This window comes from Empidonax traillii, unplaced genomic scaffold (genome assembly GCF_003031625.1).
Source record: "Empidonax traillii isolate 1590-97213 ecotype Southwest subspecies unplaced genomic scaffold, ASM303162v1 scaffold767:size301186, whole genome shotgun sequence".
NCBI lineage: Eukaryota > Metazoa > Chordata > Aves > Passeriformes > Tyrannidae > Empidonax > Empidonax traillii.
The window spans coordinates 22778-49764 of record NW_020955960.1 but is presented as its reverse complement, the minus strand read 5'-3'; the positions used below and the strand labels follow the sequence as shown (position 1 = coordinate 49764).

General features: G+C 42.0%; 1 protein-coding gene across 2 annotated transcripts; it reads right to left on the bottom strand.

Annotated features, from left to right (window-relative positions):
* Positions 1-7836: 7836 nt before the first annotated feature.
* PLCXD2 (phosphatidylinositol specific phospholipase C X domain containing 2) lies at positions 7837-26710 on the bottom strand. Of its 2 annotated transcripts, none has more exons than XM_027901256.1 (4): positions 26604-26710; positions 13277-13737; positions 11778-12019; positions 7837-8695 (listed from the first exon to the last, which is right to left on the bottom strand). In XM_027901256.1, exons 1-4 carry the CDS (start codon positions 26683-26685, stop codon positions 8533-8535), a joined length of 948 nt encoding a protein of 315 aa, XP_027757057.1. In that variant the 5' UTR covers positions 26686-26710; the 3' UTR covers positions 7837-8532. The 2 variants fall into 2 exon arrangements, with proteins under 2 accessions (XP_027757057.1, XP_027757058.1); XM_027901257.1 differs by lacking the exon at positions 26604-26710 and adding an exon at positions 22067-22123.
* Positions 26711-26987: the final 277 nt, after the last annotated feature.

Sequence of the window (26987 nt, the reverse complement as noted above, 5' to 3'; positions counted from 1 at the left end):
ATCAAACACTGAAATTGCCCTTTCAAACCCAAGCATGAGATACCATCTGGGCTTTGCGCAGACCAGCCAAGCTTTTAGGGCATTTCAGTGAAACCTGAAAGGCTTTGCATGAAGACCAACACATTGTTCAGCATCTCCTGGGTCACCAGAAACTTCTCAAAGCTTCTGCCTCAGTGTCTGTGCTGGCACTGTCAGACAGTTTCCACTTCATGCAACTACCTGCTAGCTTGCTTGATGCTCTAATACCAAAGGGACCACCAGTCACATCCTTTCTTCCACCAAGACACTGCTCACTAGAGATAAGGCAGGAGAAAACTACCCTTGTACCAACTCCAAATTAGAATCCAGGCTAAGAAATCGTATCTTGCAACAAAGGGGTTAAATTTAAACTACTGAACACAAAAAATAATCACAAAACAGACCAGAGAAACATTCACCTCTCTGAAGTACTACCAAAATCACAACGGTTCGTGATCTCAGCCCATAGCTTATGTTGAAAACTAATCCACAAATTTGGCCATGCAAGCACTTCTGCCACAGGCATGCGCTCCCACTGGTTGCTGAAAGGAATGGTAGCAACTCACTGAGGCCAAATTTTTTGTCAAACATTCAGATATAAACCTACAAAGCTGCGTGTGTGACAGTAGCTTCTCCCTAGAGCAGGCTCTGCATCATCGCAACGTTCTTCCCCCAAGGTATATTTACTTCTGCTGCAGATAAGAGACATACAAGAAACAAACCATTTTCCACTCTAAACAACCTTCAATTTTAATTTAAAGCAAATCTCTTAAATTGAGGGAAAGTTGATTCTTAAACAGATAATCAATTGAATTTGAAAGCATGATTACCTTAACAGCTCATCCATACAGGAAGATACCTGTTTAATGATCCTGGTCACACTCACCATCTTTTCTGGGAGAATCCACTTGGACTTGACTTCAGGCAGTGGCACTGATATCAGTTGAGCAGAGCAGAAACAAATAATAAACTCTGATCCCCAAGAGGAGCATCTGGGCTCACCAATCAGCAGTAGTTCAAAATTCACTTGGTTTCTTTTTCCAACATTTGCTCACCTGAGACTTCAACTAACTGACCCCACTTCGCACATTTAAGTTGGAGAGAGGTTTTTTGCTCAAATGCTTGTACAGTCTAATGCAAGTGCCTGGTGTGCCACCCATCTGATCAGAAGAATCAGTGACATTCCCATTACTCAGCTCTAGAGCCTGACAGCATTTTACTCACCTTCCAGCTACACGTGAAACGAGAGCAGTTGGCAGCAGACACCACGTTTCAAACTGGCTTTCCCTCAGACAGCATGGGAGAGTTGATCCTCCACAGCTAAAAAAATGAAGGTTCAACAGTATCCCTCAAGAGGCATATAGTAAGCCACATGTAATTCAGGAACGATGCTGTTGGAACAGCTAATCACAGGTTTGTGGCAACAGTGAAACTCTGTATAAAGGGTGTGCATAAATTTGTCATAGAACATGCATCTAGTTTTTGCAGCCTCATATGCTTAAAAAAAGTATCAACTACATGCATATATGTGCACATACATACATGTGTGACCTTTTCCAGCATTGCTAAAGGCATACAGAGTGGGGAAGGGACAAATAAAAACATGATTAAACCCCCAGGGAACCCCAGTATGATGAAATCATGCTCAGTCTTGCACCTGAAGCCCCCTCAAGTATATGATTTTCCTTGCCTAAGGCAACAGTATACAGAGGGGAAAAAAAAAAGTCACGCAAGAAATTTACCATCAACTTTTTACACACTGGCAGCTTATGCCAGACACATTAGACCCGTGTAGCATATGTTCTGCAAAAACTAGTGGCACACTCCCTGCCTACAGCACATCGCAGACAGATTACTAAACCACTGTGTGTCACTGCTAATATAGTCTGGCTTGTAAACACTTACCTCAAGGTCTGAGACAACAGGTAGGAACAGCAGTGATTAAGTTCTGAATTCCCAGCTCTACCTTTAGGATTTAAAAAAAAAGTATCTACAGACACACCCTGCTCAGTCACCCCTGTCTGAAAACATGAAGGAATCAGGACCATCCATTCTCCCCTTCTCCCCACCCCCAGAACTCCCACATGCTCAAGAAAGGCAAACTGAAAGTAACTCAAAAAGCAGGGTCTCTCTGATCTCACTGGGTTACAAGCATCTGACATTAGCCAAGGCTCCAGGAATCATTACCAATGTTTTGTTTCCTGATCAAATGTTACCATGGAGCTTCATCACCCGTATTAAAGCAGTAGAGGCTGCACAGGAGTTATATTTGCCTTCCAAGATAGACCTGGATCCATGAATTAGCATGCTTTTATCCCAGTGCAGCCAGGCAGAGATATAACCGTGCATGCATACAAGTGCAAGCACACAAAGATTTCTAATCACTTCGCACTGCTACTTCCACTGAGAAGTTGTCAGCACAACCTAAAAATAAGCATGTTTTCCAGGTCCAACTACCCAGGAGAAAAGAGTGCATCAAGATGTGACACCTCAAAAAAAACCCCAAACCAATGTTCAGTGAGACGATTCTGCATCAGAGAAGTAACTGAGCTCAAGGGATGTTGGTTGACTCACAATGGAATCATCATGTATCAAAACAGTCAGCAGTACAGAACACACAGTAAAGATGATTAGTTCATGTTGTACTTTTTATTTTCAGGATTAAAAACCCCAACAATATAAAGCAGAAAGAAACAGATGTGAACCCCAAGTTTATCTGCAGTTCAGATGAGGCATCCTGGTTTCACAAAATGGGACGGATGGATCAAGTACAAACTACCACAAAAGAGAAGAGAAACTGCACAAAATATAAACTGAGAACTGGTTACTCTTCTTCCTTACCTGGCCCCTCTGTCCCTTCCACAGTATAAATAATTAAAAAAAAAGTCCACCTGCAAAATACATTTAACATTAAGAAAAAAATCAAAGAACCATCAAAATTATTTTTATAGAGGACATACTGATCAATACTTTTTTCAAAATTAAGAATACGCTGCAGTTCAATGTAGATGAGATATCACAGGTCCATCAGAGGATAAGAGAAGTAGTGTTTCAATGGACAACATAATATATTTTATATTCCTGAATATTTATGTAATCAGATTCAGCACACAGTTCTAAAGCTGACATTCCTATTCCAGTCGCTACAATTAAAAGTTCACTTGATAAGACATGCAGAGAAATAAATATGCTTATGGAAATAAACACTTTAACAGGCTAGACATATTGAATTAATAGGACTGATTATTTTTAATACAAAATAGAGACTGATTTAACAACCTAAAACAAGGAGCTAATAGAATTACCATTAAAAGTGCGATTAAGTAAATCACTATATTCTCACCACAGTTAGTCCTACATACACGTCCTTAGCATAAAATTTATTTGCTCTTCACCATATGCTCTTGCTCCTTTATCCATCTGTTGAGTCAAAAAACAAGGCTGGAATAAGAATTTGTAAGAGAGAAAAGCAAAGTAACAGTATTTTCCACTGCCAAAAAGAACTGCATTTTGAACTGATCTGAACTTTGAATGAAGTTTTAGTTCAGTTGTGTTCCTCACATTAGACAATTTCTCTGTGCTTAAACAACCACTGAACATTTGCCTGAAGTTTTGTCCCCAACAGCAGTCCCCTGACCAAAAAAATTTGCTTATAAGGGATTGGTAACAATACGCTGAAATCAAGATGGAAGTCTTACTAAAACTTCACATGGACTTGGTATGAAATATTGCAAAGTCAAGTAAACCTCAAGTCACACATGCTCTGTAGACCTCCACGGGTAACCCAATTTAAAATCAAAATGGCCACATCCTCTATCTACTGAAGTCCTAAACCCTGAACTGCTAGAAGGTACAGCAATGAACTCTGACACCTGAGACAGGTATACAAAGAAAGTACTTCTAAAGGCTTAGCCAGATGAGAACAAGATAAGCATCTTGGCAGAAGCCCTTCTTCTGTTTGAGCCAAAATTCCTGCTCCAAGTTGCTTCTTCAAACTTACGGCACAGGTGCTTTGTAAACTCCAACATGCTAACTTGGTGCAAACACAGCAGAAAAAAGCATGTGCTGGGAGCCAAGATAGCATTTTCTCATTGTTTCTATCTTCTCCAAAGAGTCTGTTTAGCAGAATACAGACCTTTTTGCAGTCAGCATTTCTGCTCTGAATCATAGAATTATTAAGGTTGGAAAAGACCTCCAAGATCATTGAGTCCAACCAGCAACACAGCACTGCTGTGTTCAGTACTAAACCATTTTCTCAAGGGCCATAGCCACACATTTTCTGAACTCTTCCAGGGATGACAACTCCACCACTTCCCCGTGCAGTCTGTTCCAATGCTTTATAACCCTTTCTGCGAAGAATATTTTCCTAATACCTGATCTAAACCCGGCCTGATACAGCTTGAGGCCGTTTCCTCTTGTCCTGTCAATTGTTATCCAGGAGAAGAGACCAACTTCCATCTCACTACAACCTCCTTTCAGGCAGTTGTAGAGAGAAACAGGGCATCCCTTGAGCCTGTTTTTCTCCAGGCTAAGCAACCCTAGAAGATTCCCAATCTCACATCTCTCACTAGCTGCAGCACCCCTGAAACATGTCTTGCCAGCACTGTCTCCAGTATGATCCTCACCATCCCAGCAGAGCACATGGACATAAGCATCCTTTCAGTTCTTGAGATAAAACTCAACAGCAGGAATTTTTCTTTTGTTATTAAAAAAAACAACTCAACACTAACTCCCAGCTTCACAGTTCAATGTATTAGGACAGTAGTTGCCTAGTAAGAAGCCAAGAGATTGTCAGCCTGCAAAATCCAGTACTAACTCCTTTTCTGTTCTCACCTACAAGGACACAGTAAGAAGCTAAGTAGTCATACACGTAACAACTATCTCCCTACTACTTCCCATCAGGGATACACACAGAGATCTACTGTGCCTCAAATGTGCTCTTGAATTGCACAGGGCAGCAATCAGTGCAAGGAGAACAGGAATGCCACCAGTGTGCTTGGCATTCAGTGTTGCATATTAGGAAGAGAAAGAACAGTCTCAAAACAACGTATAAGTAACCTGAATCTAGAATAACAAACCATACAAGTAATTATTCAAGAACATGTAATTCAAGTAAGTACTTTGCCTCGAGCAGCTGCTACTTTCCTGGCTTTTTCTCTCCCAGCACCTACCAAATAGTCAAGAAGTCAGAACAATTCTTCTGGGAGAGTTTTCTACTTGAACTGTTTAAAACTAAACCCTACTACTTTGGGGATATATGAGCAAGACTAAAACACTGTATTCACCAGATGTATGCCTACCTTAACAGCCTTCTCCTGTGTTCATGTCAATCTTTATTTTCCTCAAGCTCAAACATCCCTGATCTCACAGTGAGTTGCTCACACTGACCTCAGGAACAGACTACTCAGAGCCAGACTTCTGTCTGAGTGTCTCAGCCTGAGCTGCAGCCACTGTCACTCACCAGCCAGACCTGCTCCACTCCACTGCCTGAAACTGGGCCAAACACTGCCACACCTTCCATGTGGGCACTGGATGCAAACAACTGCCCTACTTCCTTGATCCTCCCTTCCTGCCCAGCTCACCTTTTAATTTTATAATGCTGCAAAATAGAGTCCACAGCCCTAAAGTCCAAGCCTAGATGAGCTCCATCTTGCAAAGCATGAGGGAGTCTGAATGTTTCCATGCTGTGTCAGAGAGGTAAGACTGTTATATGAGTAGCTTTGCTCTGTGTAACAGAAGAGAGGTAGTTCATACTGCTTAGGATGGTTTAGGACTACCCCAGGACCAATTTGAAACAGCAGCATTAACACTGCCCAGAAAATCCATGGGAGTTATTCTGTCACAGACAAGTGTTATCTCCAAGAGCCCAGTTGAGACTGTCAGGTTCCTCACATTAGCAGCACAACACCAAGCACTGCTCTGAAATGACACAGGAGACTCTTCAGACATGCTAAACTTACAGAAACGTTGTTCTCCTCGCACACATACTTAACCATTAATCCTAAAGCTGTTTTCCATTTCTTCTCCCTCTGCTAACACTCTTAACACCTAACGTGCCCTTATCTATTTCAAAAGGCAAGAGCTAACAGCAAGTATGTTAGAGAAACTGCTGAGTTTGCACTTAAAAATGTCTAACCAAAGCCCTGAGTTGCAACCATCCCATTTCCATCCAAATAAATACAGCAGAAGGACCAACGACACAGTCGTTACGGTGCACGCACAATACAAGTACTGGTTACGCCCAATAAATCTCTTTTGAGGTAGGTATACGCAGTACAAAATATATTAAGGGTCAAATGCAAACACCATATTCACTTCGTCTTCTTGCCTTGTCTTCCAGTTTTGCAGGAAACCTTGCAAACATATTATTTCTGCCTAATCAGCATTCAAGCCAGGTTTTTCTGAGTTCTGAGCTCTAAGACAATTTGCAGCTACAACACCAGTGAAACCAAACCCATACACATAATGCTATCATGGAGTTTCAGTTAGGGCCACAAGTAAAGTAGGTTAACACAAAATACAGCTAAGAAAAATTCAGGTATTTTAAACAGATTTGCAGACTAAACAGTGCTGTTCGAAAAAAAAACCAGTGCTGTTCTGATAGTTTCATCAACAAGAAAAAAAAATAATAAAAACCTTCTGCTGGGGGTTTTCAAATGAAGTATTAAACTAGAAATTTGAGCTTAGTTTCCAAAATCTGATTTTTGTGATTTGTCCCCCATCACTAGAACAGAAGAGGAAAGGAGAAAGACAGCTTGAGTCACAGGCAGCCCTCTACCCCCAACTCCCTTAGAAAAAGGATTCAGTTAAAGAATTCAAAGAACTCTAATGAAAACCATGCAAACAACAGATAAATCAGATTACAGTCTGCTCAGAATTCAGCCAAGGTTCACATGGAAGGTTTGCAAACCTTAAGATAAACTTGTCCCAAGTTTAGAGTTTGTGACAAGCAAGCAAAGAGGTTTGGGGTTTTTCCCAGCTGTCAGACGCAGGATACAATAACAAAAATAATAAATCTGGAGATTCACTTTCCTTTTGAAAAAATATCTATAAAAGTGATACATCCTATTATAAATAAGATTAGAGATTAATACAAATTCATATTCAGTGAATAATTAGTGCACCAACAGTTGCTTTAGAAAGATGATTGAGCAGAGAAGCATCTGCTAATCAGTCACTTTTCTTAGTCTTTTTTTTTTTTTTTTTTTTTTTTTTAAAGAGATAAACCAAGAGGACTGCTATCAGCTAGTGAATTAAGTGCTGGGAAGTACCAAAATGCAATTGCATTGGCTCAAACACACACGGTCACATCTTGTTGTGAACAAACAAAAAAACCCACGACTACAGAAAGAAGCAGCACTGACACCTGCCTGTGCTTGTATGACTATTGCTGACTTTGTCACAAGCACATGAAGGTTGAAGAAATTTCTCCCCCATTGCAATGGCTCTGTCTACAAGCACAACTTGCAGGTCCTATTTCAAAATTCATTGTCACATCACAAGTCACAGTGATTAAATATTTGGGCTTTGAGCAGTCCCTGTTAACTCCAGTTCTTTGAATATCAAGTAATTCACCATTTATCCCACCTTCTTCCATAGAAAGGCTGTCTGGGTGAGAAACTTTCCCCAAAGGAAAAATGATGGATGAAAAAAATCCGAGTACCCAACAAGCAAAAGAGAAAGGTTGTACTGTACTTTCTCAAATGTCCCAAGAGAAATTCAGACTTGCGAGTGATAATCTTCACAATCTGAAGATAGAAATATTCTACAAATTAACGACAAAAGAAACACAAACAAAAAGAAACAACTTAAACATGATTGCAATAAATGTATTGAAGTATTAAAGTAAAATAAAGAGGTCCAGAAGAAGCATTTGGACTCCAAAGAGGAAGAGTGGGACAAGCCTTCACCTCTCAGGTCCAAAGGACAGTTTGGATATTTAACAGTGTTAACAGCTTCCCCCTGAACAATGGCAATATTGTCCCTTCAAGTAAGTCAGAGGTAGTGTCTAGAACAGCATAATGACCACAGCAGCAGCTATGCCTGAGGTGGCCCAAGAACAATACCATCTCATCCAGCCTGGCCACACTGCTATGGGATCAGCAGCAATCCTTGGAGTGAGCCCTGGTGATGGGAAACAAGCAGGATTCACACACAAGGGCATGGTGAGCCTAGTCACCAGGGAGATGTGCCCCACAATCGGGTACATCTGCTCCAGAGGCCAGCCTCTCTTCGGCAGGCAGAGACCACGGCAGACGGCAGCAGATGTGTGCATAACTTAGTCAAACACTTAGCACAGACAGACACGCAGCAGCACTCAGACAGCACTTTGTTCCACTCAGGTCCACACATCACCAGGAGCGGGGACCCGGCTGTACGTGATGTCTAACCACGTTTCCTCTAGGACACTTTTTTTTTTAAATAAATGGAGACTACAATGGGTTTCACTTCATAAGTAAAACACTGAGCATAGTTCAAAGATGTCCACTGAGGAGCACAAGCAGGATACAGCAATCAGGATTTAGATGTAGATTCATCCTCTTCTAAAAGGAGGTCATTCAGTGCAATAACTGTAGCAGCAAAGTCAACCAGCTCCACAAAGTCCGATGTAATTATGTTAACACCCATAACACCGGGCTTCTGCTCTTTCACCCAATTCAAAATCATGGGCAGGTTCCTAAAGAAATTGAAATAAAGACAATTAGACACTTTGAAAAAGAGACACTTCTCTATAATTACTCTACTTACTTCAAACAACGTGCTATTTACAAAATATATTCTCATATCTGTAACAGGGTCCTGACTGCCACCAGCTGATGAGAGGAGTGCTTAACATAGCACATGGTCATTAGCTATCAAACACTGGTCAGTCACAATCCAAATTAGCAGGCATACAAAACATTTGTGAACTCTAAATTCACTGAGCAGACCGTGCTTCAGTATTTACCGATACACTACAACTTTCTCCAACCTGGTTTGTTTTTACCCAAGCACGTGTTAAGTCAAAAGCTCAATTTCCCAGCAGACTGCAGTGTAGCACAAAGCAAAGCTGTATCTGGCCTAAGATGTCCCCCTGCCCATTTCTGCCTCAGGGTGGGCAGAACAAAAGCCGGAGGCAGCATTTCTACAAAACTCCTTTCAGCTTCCAGAGCCACCCAAAGCAACGGGATCAGGGAAACCAAACCCAGAACCAGGCTGTCAGCTCTACAGGGGTTGAACATTCTGCTAGACATCATCACTGTAACCACAGAAGTGCGAGGCGTGTCAGGAACTGAATTAAATGGAGTTAGAAATCTCACCATGGGGAAAAATTTCAAGTAATTTCTTGGACACAGTGCAAGCCAGGAGTCTTGCACTCTAAAGTGCAAACACCAGGTTTTTCAGCCGTTAGACAAATGGATAAATATATTAGCATTATTCAAATTAGTGCCAAAGCACCCATAATTAATTGGGAAGATGGTAGACAAGCAAATTAGCTAACAGGATGATAAAGAAAAAAAACACACCCACAAAAATCTAAAAACACCCTACGATACCTGTTTCAGGAAAACTTTAAGAATCTTATTAAGAACCAGAGAAAAAAAGAATTTGAGTGAAGGCATAATTACTGCCCCTTTCAAGGGACACACGAGACTTCTGCTGGCTAAGTGTGACTGTTGCACATTTCTCCTTTAACAAGAGCTCAAGAACTCCTAAATATTCATATGCAGGGCAAAATTTCCATATGAGAAGGCAGACATCTACATAAAATGCAAAGACTGATTTGCATATCAGCTAGCTTGTGTAAATGTACACGAGCAATCACGCTTTAGCAAACAGCAGCATCTATTAAATTTTCAGTTTCCTTGCAAACAAGGGGTAAGGATGGGGCTGAAGGAACGGGACGGAGCGAAGGCAGGCTTCCAGCTAATAGCGGCTTACGGCCCAGGTGTGTGCCAGGAGTCGGCTGAAAAAACTCGGATGTTTTAAAGCCGAAGTGCGGTACGATGCTGACTCTAACCAGCAGCCCGCAGCCGGTGTATGGCCCAGCAGCGGCCCCGGCGCCGCACCCCGCTCACGGCCCCCGAGCGCCGCCCAGTGCCGAGCGCCCGCACAAACCCGGACTGTCAGCGGGATTTGCTCATGTTTTGCCACATTAATGCCTGTAAACAGGAAGGAGGCTGAAAATTCCATCATTTATACCGCCACCTGGAATTTCCTTGCTTCACAGAATCGCCCGGGTTGGAAAGGATATTAAAGGTCATCTCATTCCTACCCCCATGCTATGGGGAGGGACACTTTACATTTGACCAGGTTGCTCAAAGCCCCATCCAGCTTGGCTATGAACACTCCCAAGGATGGGGCATCCACAACTGCTCTGGCTTCATCACTCTCACAGTAAAAAATTTCTTCCTAATGCCTAGTCAAAACCTACTCTCTTGCAGTTTAAAGCCATTCCCCCTTGTCCTGTCACTAGAGGTCCTTGTACAAAGTCTCTCTCCATCTTTCTTGTAGGCTCCCTTCAGGTACCAGAAGGCTGCAATTTGGTCACCCCGGAGCATTCTCTTCTCCAGGTTGAATGAGCCCAGTTCTCCAAGCCTTTCCTCACAGGAGAGGTGCTACATCCCTTAAATGATCTTCAGGGCCTCCCCTCTGGACTCACTCCAACAGGCTGATGTCCTTTCTGGGATGGAGACCCCAGAGCTGGACACAATACTCCAGGTGGGATCTAATGAGTGGAGTAGAGGGGCAGAATCACCACCCTCGACCTGCTGCCCACGCTGCTTTGGATGCAGCCCAGGATGTGTTTGGCCTTCTGGGCTGCAAGTGCACACTGCCAGGTCATATCCAGGCTCTCATCCAACAGCACCCTCAAGTCCTTCTCCCCAGAGCTGCTCTCGGTCATCAACTTACATCAGCAATCTTTGTGAGCCCAACAACACTTGCTACTTTTAGAAAGGATTTTTAAAGAGCTATATTGACTTTAGCTTCAAAACTGTAATACTGTAACTAATTCTAAAGTGACCAATGAACATAAACACACATCTTCAGCAGCCAGTTCATCTCACTGCTTAGAATTAAGCTCAGTTCCTGATCAAATTAGACCAGTTGTGGCCACCTATACCAGAGTAATTTAAAACTTAATATCATTATGACAAGATAAACTGTTAGTGACGTCAAAACATGGAATATTAAACAGTGAGCCAGGAGACCAGATCCTATCAGGACAGTTTTGCTAACTTTTAGCGAACAGGCTACAATGTGATAATTCCTTAAGATAGTCATATGGAAATATTCTGGTCATGCTGTTAACACTATTGAAAGTCACTGGCACCCTGCACTACTCCAAGTAAAATCCTCTCACAATGATCTCACTCACAGATAAAATAATTGTACAACAGTGAGTGGTATTAAAGTGAAATGGTTAATCTAATTTTTGGTTAGAAAAGAAAAAACAACCAAGATAAAATACTGCCCCAGGTCATATATCTGCCCATTACTGATATTACTGGGACAGATTTGTAGAGACAAACACAAAACTGAACCCAGAAATAGCCGATTTTCCTCTGTGGCACAGGCTTTCCCCCACGCACACTTATAGTTTTATATATATATATATATATATATATACACCCTGTCACTGTATTATTTTCATTGATTTTTTTTTTTAAGGATTACAAATATCTCCCACGAGCAATAGTACTGAGCAAAACAGCGTCAAGCCATTTCAACTTGAAATGTGGTAAGTAAAGAACTGAGAGACAAACACAAGTTCTTACCTGTGAACAAGTGTGTTCTTCAGACCACGAACAAGATGCCGTGCAATAGTTTTCACTCGAGGCGTGAGGATTGCCTGAGAAACGTGAAAAGTCCCGTAACGACTTCGTTCCTCCAGTGTGGTCTCCAGGAACTGCAACAGTTTGTGCACGTTGGTTGTGTTAGCCCACGGTGCTGGCATTTTATTACCTGGCCACAGGAAGGGGTATTCCTCATACAAAGGGTGGTGGTAAAATATGAGAACCTAACAGAACAACAACAATAACAAAAAAAAGAGAAAAAAATAAACCAAAAAAATCACAATTATTATATTTTTATTTGAGCAGGATGTTGCATTGGCTTATGCTCATACAGTACTGTTGTAGCTAGCATAGCAGTAAAAAGAGGACCAAGCAAAAAGAAGGTGCTCCTGAGTCAAGAATGTCAGTAAATTTTTTGCACTATTGCTAAAGGAGATGGAGATCATTTTGGTCAGCTATGAGAACAGGATTGCTTCAGGCTTTAAGGGTCATCAGCTTAAAATGACCAAGTTGCCAGGAGTATACTGAACTGTCATTTGATGAATTCAGCTTAAATGCATTTCTAAGAGAATTTCAGATTCTTACCATCAGAGAATACTGTATCTGTACTTTAAGTTAAGGATTTTAACAGTCTTGCCATGTTCTGAGTAACTCCTACTAGGTGGCTAAAGTCTAATGGGCCGAGTGGCACAATGGCATTCTGCTCACACTTGCAGCATGAGATGCCAAAGCTTTCCTTCTTTCAGCAAAACCTTCTTCAAATCAAAAGTGCATGTTTTATGCCTTGTAAGGTGGTTTTCTATAAGAGAATAGCACAAAGATGAAACACTTTTTATTAACACCCACATTTACAAAACATTCATTTTGGGCCCTAGTACTGACAAAACATTAGTTCAGAGGAATTCCTCAAAGCCTCATGTATTTTACAGTTTAGGAATTACGGCTGCTGCTGAAATTTAGCCACTGTTGAAACCCTATCCTTGGTTTGTGTGCACACATGGGAGCAGAGAGATAAGGCATTTAACCTCACCCCTATAGATCTGGATGGCTGCAAAGGAGCTAAAAATTCTGTACTCTACCTCAGTCACATTAAAGCTTAGATGCTTCACACTGCCCAAAAAGATGACAATCAAATCCTCACCAACACAAGTCTGCAATACGTGCTCTTCCAGAAGAGAAAACCATTTGTGAGGAGCACAAAGCTCCAAGGATATATAATTTAATTTAACAAGCATGCTTGGGAACAGGACACAGACCAGCCAGATCAGGGATACATACAAAACATACACAGACCAGGGGATACAGAGCTGCATATAAATGGAGGAAAACATGCACACGACATAAAGGAGGCCCTAGTGGGCTTTAAATTGACCATCAGCATCATCCTTGGTCCAGCACCTCTGAGTGGGAACTACATACAGATTCTGGTTTTAAATCTTAACCTTTTGGGTTTGAAAAAACATTACACATCCTTTCCCTACCTGGTGTTTCTTCTCCCACATGTACTGTAACGTCACATATTCCACACATTCAACAGCACAAAGTTTGGATTCAAACGCTGAGCGGATCCTGTTGATCAGGAAGTGGTGATGGCTGTCACCCATGGCGTAGAAGTGATTGAAATCCAAGAAGATTACTTCCTTGGGGTGCTGCTCAAGGAAGGTATTAATTTCCTTCAGCCCATCCCATACTGTGATGCCAAACAAGCCATGAATGAAGTAAATCTCTTGTCCTATTTCCCCAGGTTTGGAAGATACACGAAGATCAAAGTAGCGGATCCCACCTTCCAACTGCTCTTTGAAAGTCAGATTTTGAGTCACTGACCATTTCTTCATGATCCTTCTGACCAAGGAAATTCTGGCCAAACGTTTGATGGCTGTGGCTTGGTCTGGTCCCACAGGAGATTTCTCATCAACCCAGTAGCTGAAAGAATCATGTGATCCTAGGGAAAAAAGCCAAGAATAATCAATTTTAAAAAAATTGACTCTGCCAAAACACATTTATCCATGTGCTCTGTAAACTGAACAAAGTCCTACTTATATGGTAGGATCACAGAAGAATTATGCTTTCACACTATCCTTTACATCTTAGTTTTATCTGACTCTAGAACAAGAGCTATGCATAAGGTTCTCAGTTGGGAGCTTACACAAGAAAATAGTTCCAATTTCAGTGCACTCTCAAAACCACAAGACAAACCTAAGTGGGTAAAGGAAAACTTCCTTCTAACCTTCCTTCAATTTATAAACTACCAATCAATCTTCAAAGCTTTCCCAGAGCCTGGCAGATCACTGATCTAAGATGAGACTTCCAGCTTCATTGTAAAAATCTGAGGACTTCAATTCTACATGCTAAATGCAATTATGACCTAATACAGCAGAGTTCTTCAAAGAGGTATCTTTATTTGTGTGATGGACAGAGGGATCTGTACCTGCACAAGCCTCAAGATGGTAAATAAATGATTAGCAGTTTGAACAGTGGGCAGTGACTGGCTGAACTTAGAGGTGGAACCATTGAGTACACTACAGTTACTGTGTGTGTAGATACCAAGCTCGTGTTAAATGAGTTCATGAACACATCTTTTACCTGGTAGTGCCTTTGCGTGACCAAACATATGGTGAATAGAAAACTCCTCAAAAAGACGACCAGCAATCAAAACCACCAGTGTGTGCCAAAATAATGAGTGTCCAACAAGGCTCCTGTAACACTATCTGTACCTTGGCAGAAAAACTGCATCTCCAGCATAAAATTTTTGCTTGCTAGGAGAAAACACCAAGTGAAAATTCAATAGTAAACAGAAAAAAACCTGAATAGCAAAATTCCTGTAAAGTAACAGCTTTGGAGTCAATCAAATATCTCTACCCTAGCCAAGTCAGTAACACAACAAAGAGTGAGGGCAATGTATCTCATCCTGCACTGTACCAGAACAGCAGAAAACAGACAGGTAGAAGTTGATCCACCACAGACTGAGGTTTACCAGTGATTTCTAATAACTGACACCAGGCATCAGCATTCTGGCCACGCAGCTGCAACTGCTCCAGGCTCATCTTCCCTGTGAAGCCCCAGACAGGAGAAGCACTACAGGAGCTCTATCAGCCCTCCTTCCCTTTATCTTCAGCACAGTGGACGAGAGTTTGCTCAATGAGCCAAACCCCACCCACACCCTGCAGACCCACTTGCTGGAGTACAGAGAAAGCATCTTCACCCCCAGTAACAAGGAGTTCATGTTCCAGCTGCCCCAGGAATACAAGGACCCTGCACCATGTTGCTGGCATTTGCATTTTCCAATCCTGCACGCCCCAGGTTCTTGTCCCTGCCTCTGGGACTATGCTTTTCTAGAATTTTCTCCTCTACCTCAGTTTGCAACTCTGAAAAGTCCTTACTTGTCATATCCAATTTTGAGTAACATTTTAGGCATCCATAGCCTCCTTTACCCAAACCTTTTGTGTACCACAGTTCACTTGAAGACTGATGCATTCCCTGTGATGCAAGGTCAGAGCTACAAACAAGATTATGATCTCAATTGGATTATCCTGTCGGCATTTTTTAATCCAGATGGAAGAACAGACTGTGCATAAACCAAACATCAGTTGCCAACAACCTTAAATGCCCTCTGTCTCCACGAATTTCAACTAGTTCAAAAGCAATAAAAAGGTACCATGACAGTTAGTTTTCAGGCTTTACAGTTAAGGACTAAAACTAGTTCTGACCAACTTTTCATGAATTCTTCACAGCCTTTGTACAAGTGTGCCTCTTATGGTTTTCCATTCAGTCCTCTAGAAACAAGGGACCAAAAGAGCTGGTTTTAAAAGATGCCAGCTTAAGAAGCTATTTACTACCTGTCACAGTAAACTACATGAGAAAGTAGCTGTCAGTTTTGGAGTGACAAGATTTTATTTCCCACCTCCAAGCATGCAACCCCAAACAAAATAACAGGATCAAACATCTAGTGAAGACATTTCAGAAGAAGCCATGTAAGGCTTGGCTCATGCTGCAGGATGTAGCTTACAGATGTTTGAGTTTCAGACACCTTCCCATACAGCAGAATGAGTCTTTCAAGTTTCTGCAATATTTGGAAAGTAGACTTCAATCACAAGGGGCTTGTCTTCTGCCTTGGAATGAGTCACTTGGCACACAGAAATCACAGGGGTTTTTTTTTTTGGTTTTCCACTGTGAAGATGTTGGTTTGTTTGGGGTTTTTTTATGATTTTGATTCTATTCATTTTTATTTCATCCTCTGCTTAGGCCAATGTAGAAAATGGTTTGACTTTCTGGAATAATGACATAAGAAATATTTTCTTTGTATTTTAACTAAGCCTATGCAGCAGTCTAGAGATCTGTCTATAGGAGTCACACCATTAAGCTCCCTAAGACTGATAAATCTGAGTTACAAAGGAATGACAATTTTAACTGGCCCCAAATATATCATTGCCAACTCGGAGTTGTCTGAGCAAATCTGAATCCAGAAACAGCTTGTTTTCCTAAGTCTGATCACACACTTTACAGCTACAAAAGCCTTTCCTTTGCAGATTGCCACATAAAAGGTGCATTTAAGGACATAAAGAGCAACTTTTCTCTCTACAGTATCATAATTTCTCTACAGTATCACAAACCACATTCTATTTATAGCACTAGAGAGCAACATGAAAGAAAATGAGCCAGAAGCACACTGCAACTTTTTCAACATATAGTTTAAAAATTGCACTCCTTAACAGCAACCTGAACTATGTGTGACATGCTTCTATAGTTAGAGAAGATCCTTTTAACTCCCTCCCCGTGGCTCTGCTAAAAGGCTAGAAAATGGCACTTTCACTTACAATGAAGTTAACACACATACCTAGAAAAAAACCAAGCAAGAACATGAGCTGGAGCATCTAAAAAACATGCCCTTCTTTTCACAGTTGGTAGCAGACCACCTGCTAAGGAGGACAGCGGAACATCATCAATTCTACTGATCATTCTATGATCAATACTGAGGCTGGAGCAACGGCACAAGTTCAGTTAGTTTTCAGTGGTCATTTAAGAAGGCCAGCCACCGCTGCAAAATATCTAGGCCAAACCTCTACCCACAGGTTTTATACTCCAGAAAGAGAAAAACAAACTGAAGCAACAGCACTGGATACTCATTGGGCTGTGGGGTAAGAGCAATGTGGGGATTCACATCATCCACCAAGCCCTTCTTTAATTTCAGATCACTATGATATGTTACCAGGTCAGCCACTGCCTTTTAATACAGCTTAGCTGTGATGTTAAGTACATGCTAAGCCGATTGTATCATGAGGTCAAAATAACCCCTGCTCTCTTCCTCTACTCTACTCTACCTACTCCTAAACTCCATAAAAAGCGTAGCCATTCTGCAGCTATGGCAGGAGCCAGGCTGGTTGCTGATATGTGTGATACAGCATGATTTTTTTGGAAAAAGCATAACCTAAACCAACCTAACTCTATAAAATTTAAAAAGCAAAGGCTAGTGCCTACACCAGAAGGAAGGAGCAGACCAGTCCCATTTCGTTAGCAGCTCAGTATAAGAGCTGCTAACCACATCCTCAATTCATGCCTAACACAAGGATGTGTGAAGATACTCAGATTGCTGTACAATGACAGCAACAGGGCTGGCAGTTCCTGGGCACAGCAAGTGCCATAAAACTCTCATAGAAACGTACATAGGAAAGTCTTTTTCACATGTAAAAACATCCTTCACGATCTGTGTTCCCCACCACATCAATAGTGTGTGTCACCTCAAATTATTCTGAGTACTTTTCTCAGGAAAAACAACGTCAAGAATTCTTGAAGCAAGACATTTCAGATGATACCTACCTCAAATATAAATAACACCGTATATTGATTCAATAAAGCTATTCCTTAAACCTTTTGACTGTGAATAAAGCAACTCACAAAACTAGGTATTTATAACCTCCACCTTACACCCTGAGAAGTTAAAAGGCAGAGAAAAGTCAAGAAACATGATCTTTCATCATCCTTTAGGAGAACAGAGGCCAGAACCCCAGTGTGAACTGCCTCCAAGGCATGTTCTTGCATGTGCAGCACACATCTTTGAGTTACTGTAGATGAGACCGGATTACCATTCAGACTGTAAACCTCACTGAGCTGCTCCAGTGACATGGCATCAGTCTGGTGCTCAGCCCTTGCCGAAACCAAGTCAGCCACAGAAAATACAACAAAGTGATGATAATTTGCCATTTGCTTCCAACTGGCTGAAGATGCACAGCATGAACCAGCAGGCATTAAATTTAATCATGAAAGAGACTGCACATTCAAAGACAAAAATTAGGGGACTGCTAATCAGCTGGCAGCTCTTACAGACAACAGCTGTTCTATTTTGGTTTCATTTCTTTCATCTGACAAAGACTGGAAATTTCAAGGAAAGCAGTCACATCCTGTCAAGTGCCCAGATATTTAACTATCAAAGGCTATGATATAGTTAGAACAAAGAGGTATTTTCTAGATGCCAGACTTAAAATTATGGATAGTCCTCTTAATTTTATCCTGGTAATTGCAACCGTGGATTAATTTTTATCTGTATCTTTAAACATATTTCTATTATCCTTATACTAATTTTTCAAGTTAATTGTATGTTAAACAGATAATTTCTCAATTCAATTTCTATGTTAAATAGATTGTATTTCACTGTTCAGGATGACTTTTTTCGTTGAAGCCCTCCTGCCAATTGTTAGAAAGCAGCCTTTTATCATCACATCTGCAGGGAAATCTACCTTTCCAATGTGTCTATTTGTCCTGCTACTTAGTCACAGATAGTCAAATTAACCCACAGTGTAGCTTGAACAAGTGATACTCATCAACAGAATGTTATTAAGCATCAAATTTCAACACTTGTTAGCCGCATCATTTGATATTATCTTTTGTTTCCACACAGTACTTTCTGCATATCCAGTGGCAGCAGAGGGATGGGGATGAGCATCATCTCACCAACCCGTGTCCTTTTGGAAGCTTGTAAATTTACCTTCATGGGATGTTAAAAATATGACTCTATGGCATGCAAAGCGCAAAGATCTTCCAACATAGAACATACTCGTGCACTGCCAATTACTTGAAAACAAGACAAAACCACCTGGTTTTTGCATACAAGCATCTCTAGTAGCATATTGCTGGTCTCCCTTGGAGCAAGGCTGTGGACTAGTCAGAAGTAGCATCTAAAGACACTTTCTGCAATAATCTGGCTTACCAAGAAACAATAAATCAAATCAGAAGGGCAGAAGAATGCACTGTCACTAAATTTAACTAGATCAGAATAATTTGGATTCATCTTCACATTAAAAGAATATTATTGGGATGAAAAATGCAAGAAAACCTCTTGTGTATGATAAACGTGTGTAAGAACCAAGGTCAAGGTAACACAGCAACCCCCTAAAAGCATTAAAGGGTCATTTATGGACACAGAACCCCCCACAGCTGTAGTGATGCCAAACTTCTTAGCACAAGCTTTTCTCAGTAGACGAAGTACACTCCCCACACATCACAAACCGCGACACAGCACAGCAAACATTACACAGCCAAGACAGTCAGAAGCACAGTAATCAAGTTTCAAAAAACACACCATGTAATTGCCAGCAAGTTAAGGCTATCCCACAAGTGCTCCTCTAAAACACATGTCCTGTGTGCCAAAACTGAGAGAAAAACGATATAAGAAAAAGTGTCTCTCAAGGCCTGGAAGTCCACAGGATTCAGGTCATCAACAATCCAGATTTTCTAATCAGAAGATTAACATCTTAAAAGTTCATCTCTAATGAAAAGCAAATCAAGTAGTTCATATTAACTTGTCCAGCAAAAGGAGGCAAGGCAGAAGTAACCAACATCCTATTGATAATTAATTACCTAAAACTATAGAGATAAGTGTTTATATTTCAACAATTTTAAACAAATCCTTTGGTATTTTTAATGCAGTCTCATTAAGATAGACAAATCCTAGTACAGACCAAATCCTCTTAGGATTTGGAAAACTTCTTCCCATAGAGGAAGAACTACCCTGATTTCCCACTGCTTCTTTCAGGGTGGGAGGTAAAGCAGGGTACAATAAAAGGGCCATAAAGAGAGCTTAAAGACAGCTTAAAACTGTCTCAGACACAATGTCACAGGGTAGTTTGCTTTTCTTTCCAGCCAGGAGAAATCCTTTTGGCACTGCTTGGAGTTACTGCTATTGAAGTTTAAGGTCATTTAGCAACGATTTCCCATTTATCATCAACCTCTTATGTCTGCACTGGGAAAGCAGGAAAGCAAGAAAGCAGCAGTGCATCTCTATCATTTCAAATCCTGAATGGATCCAGCTACTCCAAAAGGAAAAAAAAAAAGATCTTCAGTTTAGAGTCCTAAACTCCTGATTTCTGACCACTCAGAAATGTGCTAGAGCCTTCTTTTCTGAGAAGGCTCTAGCAAAATTCCTTCTTATTTTCATTACATGGTACTCTTCCCCCTTTTTACTATCTTTTCTGGAAGGGCAGGCAAACTGGAACTTTCACACAAGATGGAAAGAGAGTAACAACCATTTATGTCAATGTTATGACTGGTTTTCTCCGTTTCAAGTAAGACTTTGGCATGTTCTGCACTCATCTACCAGACAAACTTAAGTCACTCTCCAGGGAACAGATCCTAATAAGGAAATTTTTTTTTTTTTAAATTGGGGAAAAAATAAGTCCTTCATATAGTGTCTGAAGAAAATTTTGTGGCATTTCAAGAACAGTTGGTTTTGGCTAAACAGATGACAGAAGTCCTTTAAAAGGAGAAACTCTAACGCTAGCTTTTCAGGGGAACTTCTACATACACCCAGTGTCTGCTACACCAGTTCCTCACATAGGGACACACAAAAAGAATACTTGGTTACTTAGGAATAGTGCAACATCTTCCACCAGATATTCTCATCAGTGTAACATTCCTGATAATTTAAATCTCTAAAAACATTTGAGATTTGCTGTTACAATCAAGTAGACTACCAAGGAATAAAGTAACTTTTCCTTTCAGAAAAAGTTCATCCTGAAAATTCTGCATTTACAAATCATACCCAACATCACCATATTTAAGCAGATGCTTTCTTTTAATGGTTACTACCAGATTCATTGCCACATGCCAACTAAACTGGGAAGGAAAAGAGGGCTTGGTGCACCAGAACAAATCTTACATTTCTTCCCTTTGAGCTTTAACCCAACAGATGGCCAGCTCAGCTTATTCAGTGATCCTTCTAATTAGAACTCCAAAGGAGTACTGCTTGGGAGGAGGATGCAGCCTCAAGCTCACCACCACTTCTCTCAGCTCGTGTGTCCATAGCACGCACCAGCCCACGAACAAAGAAACAAGCAAACCACAGCATTAGCAAGTTCAGCAGCTCACCTCAAGGTCATGCAGGCAAAGAGAAAAAGCATTGGATGTAGTCACAGCCTAGTGACCAGCTCTTAACTGGGCAGTGCTGCTGCTTCTTTCCAGAACCATATCAGTTCTGCTTGGCCAACTCAAACGCAGGCAGCTCATTGGGTTCTTGGTGAACACTCGCACTGCCAGGACAGCAGAGCTGGCTGGGTGGCAGATGCCACTCCTGGGCAGGTGCACAAGACCCCACCAGCTTTCCCATGGCACTCCCCATGTGGCTGACACATGAGGACAACAAGCAACCAGCAGTCACGCTATGGCACCACTCAGTTACCCACAGCAGCTTGTCATCACAGGAAACACCCCTCCATGCCTTGTATCCACCCCTTAACTTAATGGGCTTGGCCAGCAGGGCTGCTCCTCGTTATGACTGCCTACAAGCTGTATGTGTAAAGCTTTGTTTTCCAGGGATGATAATTTCATAGTACTTTGATCATTCAGATCAAAACCAGGAGGCTTCTTACTCAGGAGTGAGCTTTCCATAGAAGGGCAGAAACAGTGGCATGTTATAGTAGTGAAAGTTTTGGCCACAGTCATACTGACACTACCATGAACAAACTATAGGTAGTTATATTAAAAGTTGGTTAGAAAGTTAAGAGTGCATGTGTCATAGTGGGGAATTAGGTAGCTTGACTACTGCTGTAATTTGGAGTAGCAGGCAGACTTATTGCTTTAGAAGAGCCGCCTCTCCTCAGAGATCAGTGAACAGACAAGTTAAAGACACTTTACCAAGTATTTCAAGTCACAGACGTGGTCTTGTTTTAGCCATATTCAAGCCAATATGATTTTCTCTATTAAAAAACCGCTTCTGGAACTGTAAAACTCATCTTTTCCATCAGCTCTAGCTGCCACCCAGAATCCCACAGCAAACTCCTCACCCGTCATCCAACCTGATGCTGACAGGAATAGCTCCACATTCCAACTGCTCTGCATGACTTAGAAATGAGATCCTGGCCAGCCTTCCACATGGTTTCTGAGGAAGCAAGAACACACCAGCTGGGATCACTAGAAGATGACAGAAGAGGCTCTGTGCCCCATCAGAAGCCGCAGGTGGAGAGCTGCCCCCCTCTCCCTGGAGAGGCAGCTTGCCCAGCCTGAACATTCCACACCAGCAGAGCACCCTGCTGGGTGTGATGCTCAGCTCTGAAAATGTACCATCTTCTGAAATGAAGATGATGTGTACCAGCATCTGAAAAACTGGCTTTTGGTGGCAAAAACTTCCTTACTGTTTCAAATCATCCACAGATGTACAAAGTTTGACCTACAACACAGACACTTATATTTCAAAGTTTAAAAAATGAAATTTTCCATTTTTCAGCTCTCTTCTCCAGTGACACCAACCAAACCAATCAAAAAGTTCAGATTCAAATTAATTGTTTCCCGACTAAGTTTAATTTTTACTAATAGCATGTGTTCCACCCAAACCATGTGAAAGAAAATATAATCACCCATTTTTTCTACATACAGCCATTCAACCTGTTGTTCTTTCCTTTCTACATCTGCAGTGCCATGACACAACAGGTTAACCTTCATGTTCCCCTGGGACACCCCACACGCTCCAGCACCCACCCTGGGGCTTGCCCAATTCCATGAGCAGCTATTGCAAGAAGCTTTTCTAGCAGAAACCACTTCTCAAAAAACAAACAAACAAACACCAAAGAACACAACCCCCCAAACCCACTAAATCATCATCACCACAGAAAACATTCCCATCAAGTTAGCATGCTGAACACATTCGTTCATACTGGAGGTGGGAGAGGAGGGAAGGCAGGGGACAGAACAGACTTTTGGTTACCTTACTTATATTTACGAAAGGGCACCCACAACTATTCTGGGGGCTCCTGCAAGGAGCAGTGGATCCCTACCTAAGTCATCATAAGCTTTCTCTGGAAGACAAAGAAAGAAAACCAGCATGGGGGAAGTTCACAGCTAACAATTCTTTAATCAGGAATTTAATCAGGCATTGGAATGGGCTGCCCAGGGAAGTGGTGGATTCTCCATCCTTGGAGGTATTTCAGAAGAGACTGGATGTGGCACTTAGTGCCACAGTCTAGTAACTGTGGAGGCAGTGGATCAAGGGTTGGACGTGATGATCTCAGAGGTCCTTTCCAACCCATCTGATTCAATGATTCTATGATCCCGATCTGAGCTGGAAACCAGTCAGGGGATACAGGTTGGTACAGAATTGTATACCTATCTGTTACACCACAGCTCTTTAATGTTCAAAGCTGGAATAAGAATTAAGTAAATGCATTATTACCGACACCCAAAGGAAAACCAAACTGCCTGCTCTTCTGCTCATTGCATTCATCCAGCACCTTGGAGGCTGGCTGGACTGATAAAACACTTAATAAACAAACACTGACAGCTGACAGTGAACATCCACTAGACAGCCTTGTTGTCTCAAACCAACACGTACAAGCTTATCATGACCTCACAAAGTGGACCTTGACGCAGAGTGTTTCACCTGCAAAAGCCTGATGAAACAGAAAGTGGTGCTGCACCTTCAGACTCACGGAGACTTCAGACTCTAGCACCTAGTTAATCAAGAGACTTGCATAAGAATTTCGGCAGTAATTAAAATGAAGCAGTACAAACTGTACATACCATGGTACAATGAACTATCAGCATGCATCTACAAGCAAGGGTAGCTGATTTACTTCAAAAGCAGATCAATGTGAGCGCTCCAGATTCTTCTTGTGTTCCATTTCTCAGAGAATAAATAAGAAAAATAGCTGATACAGATTAACAGATGATCAAGGAAAGTAATAAGTATCACAGTTGTACACGATTTCATAAAATAAAGTAAACCAGCTCGAGATTAAACAAATACCATACAATACCCTGCCAAAGGTCAAATCCACAATCAAAATGTTTAAGAGTTCATTTTTAAACCCACATTCAAAGAGGATTAGTGGAATATAATTAAGAGAAAACCCTCTAGACTTTCACACAAGGTCACCACTTGGTGAGGGTGGTTATTTTTGCTGACTACATTGTATGGTTGTAAGTTGATGACATTTTAGTTACTTGATATTTGGCAATTTCTTATTGCAAAAGATCCCCCCCTCATGACATCACACATTCCTTGGATGAGACTATACTAGGGTAATATTTTGTCTAGAGTTTCTCTCTAACAAAAACAAAAAAACAAACCACAAAAAACTACACAACAGAAAAGCCCAAATGTGAGAACAGATCATAGAAACTATAGAGAATTACCTTGAATTTTTCAAATTTTCTCTCCATTTTGAGCACAGAGTTAAATAAGCATGTAAACACTCTGTATACATCACAAACTAGTCATCTTCAACATCATTTGCTACCAGTTGGTTCTAAGGACTGAGCAAAGAATGACCTTCTCTGCCCTCAGGTAACATATTTCACACCATATTTAATAGCTCATGGAATCCCAGAATAATATAGCTTGAAAAGGACCTACAGGAGTCACAATTACCTTTTCTAAAGCCAGTGAAAACAAGCAGCTCCAAAAGGAAAAGCTTTGCAACAAATAAACACCAGAACTCTATGAAGACCTCCTCAGCATCATACAAGAGACTTAAGACTTTTCCACTTACAATACCACACCATAAATTAAATCTAAGCAGTTACTTTACTGCGTATACTATAAATTGTTTCACTTCAAATCGCTCCATTATACCATTATTTTGTCCTTTTCAAAAAAAAAAAAAATTATTCTTTGAATGCTGCAATTCTTCGAAGTGCAAAAAGTATAAAACAGTGTCATGATTTTTTAATGCTGACTTTATTTTAAGTTAAAACAAGTTTTAAGGTTTCCACTCCTGGAGCTCTATCTCTGCTCTCTCTCTACAAACTCTTCACTACAAAGAGTGACTGGGAGTAGGGAGGGGAAAACAAACAAACAAAATGCCCAAACCAAAAGCCGTTGAGTCCATCATTCCAGGGGATAAAAACAAGCACATCAAGAGATGGACAAAAGCAGGCCACACCTGTCACATGCACACACAGGCATTAAGCACAAACAAAAATTCTTCTTATTCAATCTGAAGCCTACCTTTGACCTCCCTCTTGAAAGGTAACACTGGTCTCCCTTGCTATTCAGCATCTCTAAATAGATGCCTCAACTGCAACCTGTATTGTACAATCCTTTCCTTGCACACTTCCAGGAACACCACTCTGGCTCTCAAAAGGGTTGCTTTTTATATGCACATTGAACTTCCCTTCTCTCCCACTTCTATTGAACAGGGTCCCATAAAACATTTTTGCTACTGTCAGGCTAGGAAAGGGTGCCACTTTTGATTGAAACTTGGCATCTGAGACCTCTGAGATCATCCAGTCCAAATTCTGACCAAATACCACCTTGTCAACTAGACCATGGCACTCAGTGCCACGTCCAGTCATTTCTTGAACACCACCAGGGATGGTGACTCCATCACCCCCCCGCACAGTCCACTCCAATCTTTAACCACCCTTTCCGTGAAGAAATTCCTCCAAATGTCCAAGCCACAGCTTGAGGTTATCTATAATATAACACACATCCAATGTGTTTTGACAAGCTAAAGCGCTAAGATGAAAACCGAGCCTGTACCAGTCTAATATCAAGTATCAGAATGAGCTGCCACTGTGGCCACCCCTAAAATCCTCCCTTCCGACATGTACAAGTAATAGTATTTTTTGCCCTTTATAGATGGAAAGTCAGCCTCTTCCTACGTAAGCTTCAGGTCATCTGCTGTTGTATCTACCACTTTATCTGTAAACCAGAAGTGATGACGCTTACTCTTGCCAATTTTAATAAATTAAACTAGAAGCTCTGCACGGGAGCCAGGTGTTAGCTATTTTAAGTTTACACAGAAAATTTCAGGGGGAAAATTTTAAAAGTCATTACAGTATCTTAGCGTCTCTCATATAAGACCTTACATTAGGATATTCCATAACCATGCCGTACTGTTTTTTTCACCCCCTAACAAGCCATGCTTATATTATGCTATAGAAGAGATATCATAAAACAGCCTGGGTTGGACAGGACCCTAAAGATCACCTAGTTCCAAGCCCCCTGTCACGGGCAGGGACACCTTCCGCTAGATCTGGTGGCTCAAAGCCCCGTCCCACCAGACCTTGAACACGTCCACTTGCCGAACCCCCAGTTGTTCAGGTCAACACAAACAAACCTTGCTCCCGACGTGACTTCACGCTTACTAAACAACCTGTAAAACCTTAAGGAGGAGCTCCAGAGGCCACAGCTACCTTTTTTTAAAAGCCAGTGAAAACAGCAGGGCAATGGGTTCTTACTGACGCCAAGACGGAGTCCTCCCTCCCGTGTTGCGGTGGACAGGGACTCCCTCAGCCCCAGCGCTCCATCACCAGGGACGCGACGCCTCGGCCGACGGGCGCCCCCCCCGCCCCAGCACCCGAACACCTGCCCCACCGTCCTACCCGGGATGGCGAGGTTGGAGAGCGGGAGGGCGCGCAGCGCTGCGGGCAGGGAGCCCATCCAGTCGGCGTTGCTGTCGGCCATGGCCCCCACGGCCCCGCCGCGCCGGCGGCCGCGCCCCCTCATCGCGGTCCCCGCTCCCTCATGGCCGGCCGGGGCTGCGCGGCCCGGCCGCCACCGGCGCGGCGCGCGCGCGGCCCGCCCTTATGTAACACGGTGGTGACGTCACGGCGGGGTGCCGGCACGCCATTGGCTGCCCCCCGCGTGCTCCTCCCCCGGCGCCCGTGAGGGGCGGGACGGGCTTGGAATGACGTGCCCTCGGAATCCCGGGATGGGGCGAGTGGGCAGGGCTTCGATGCCGTTCTCTCGGAATCCCGGGATGGGGC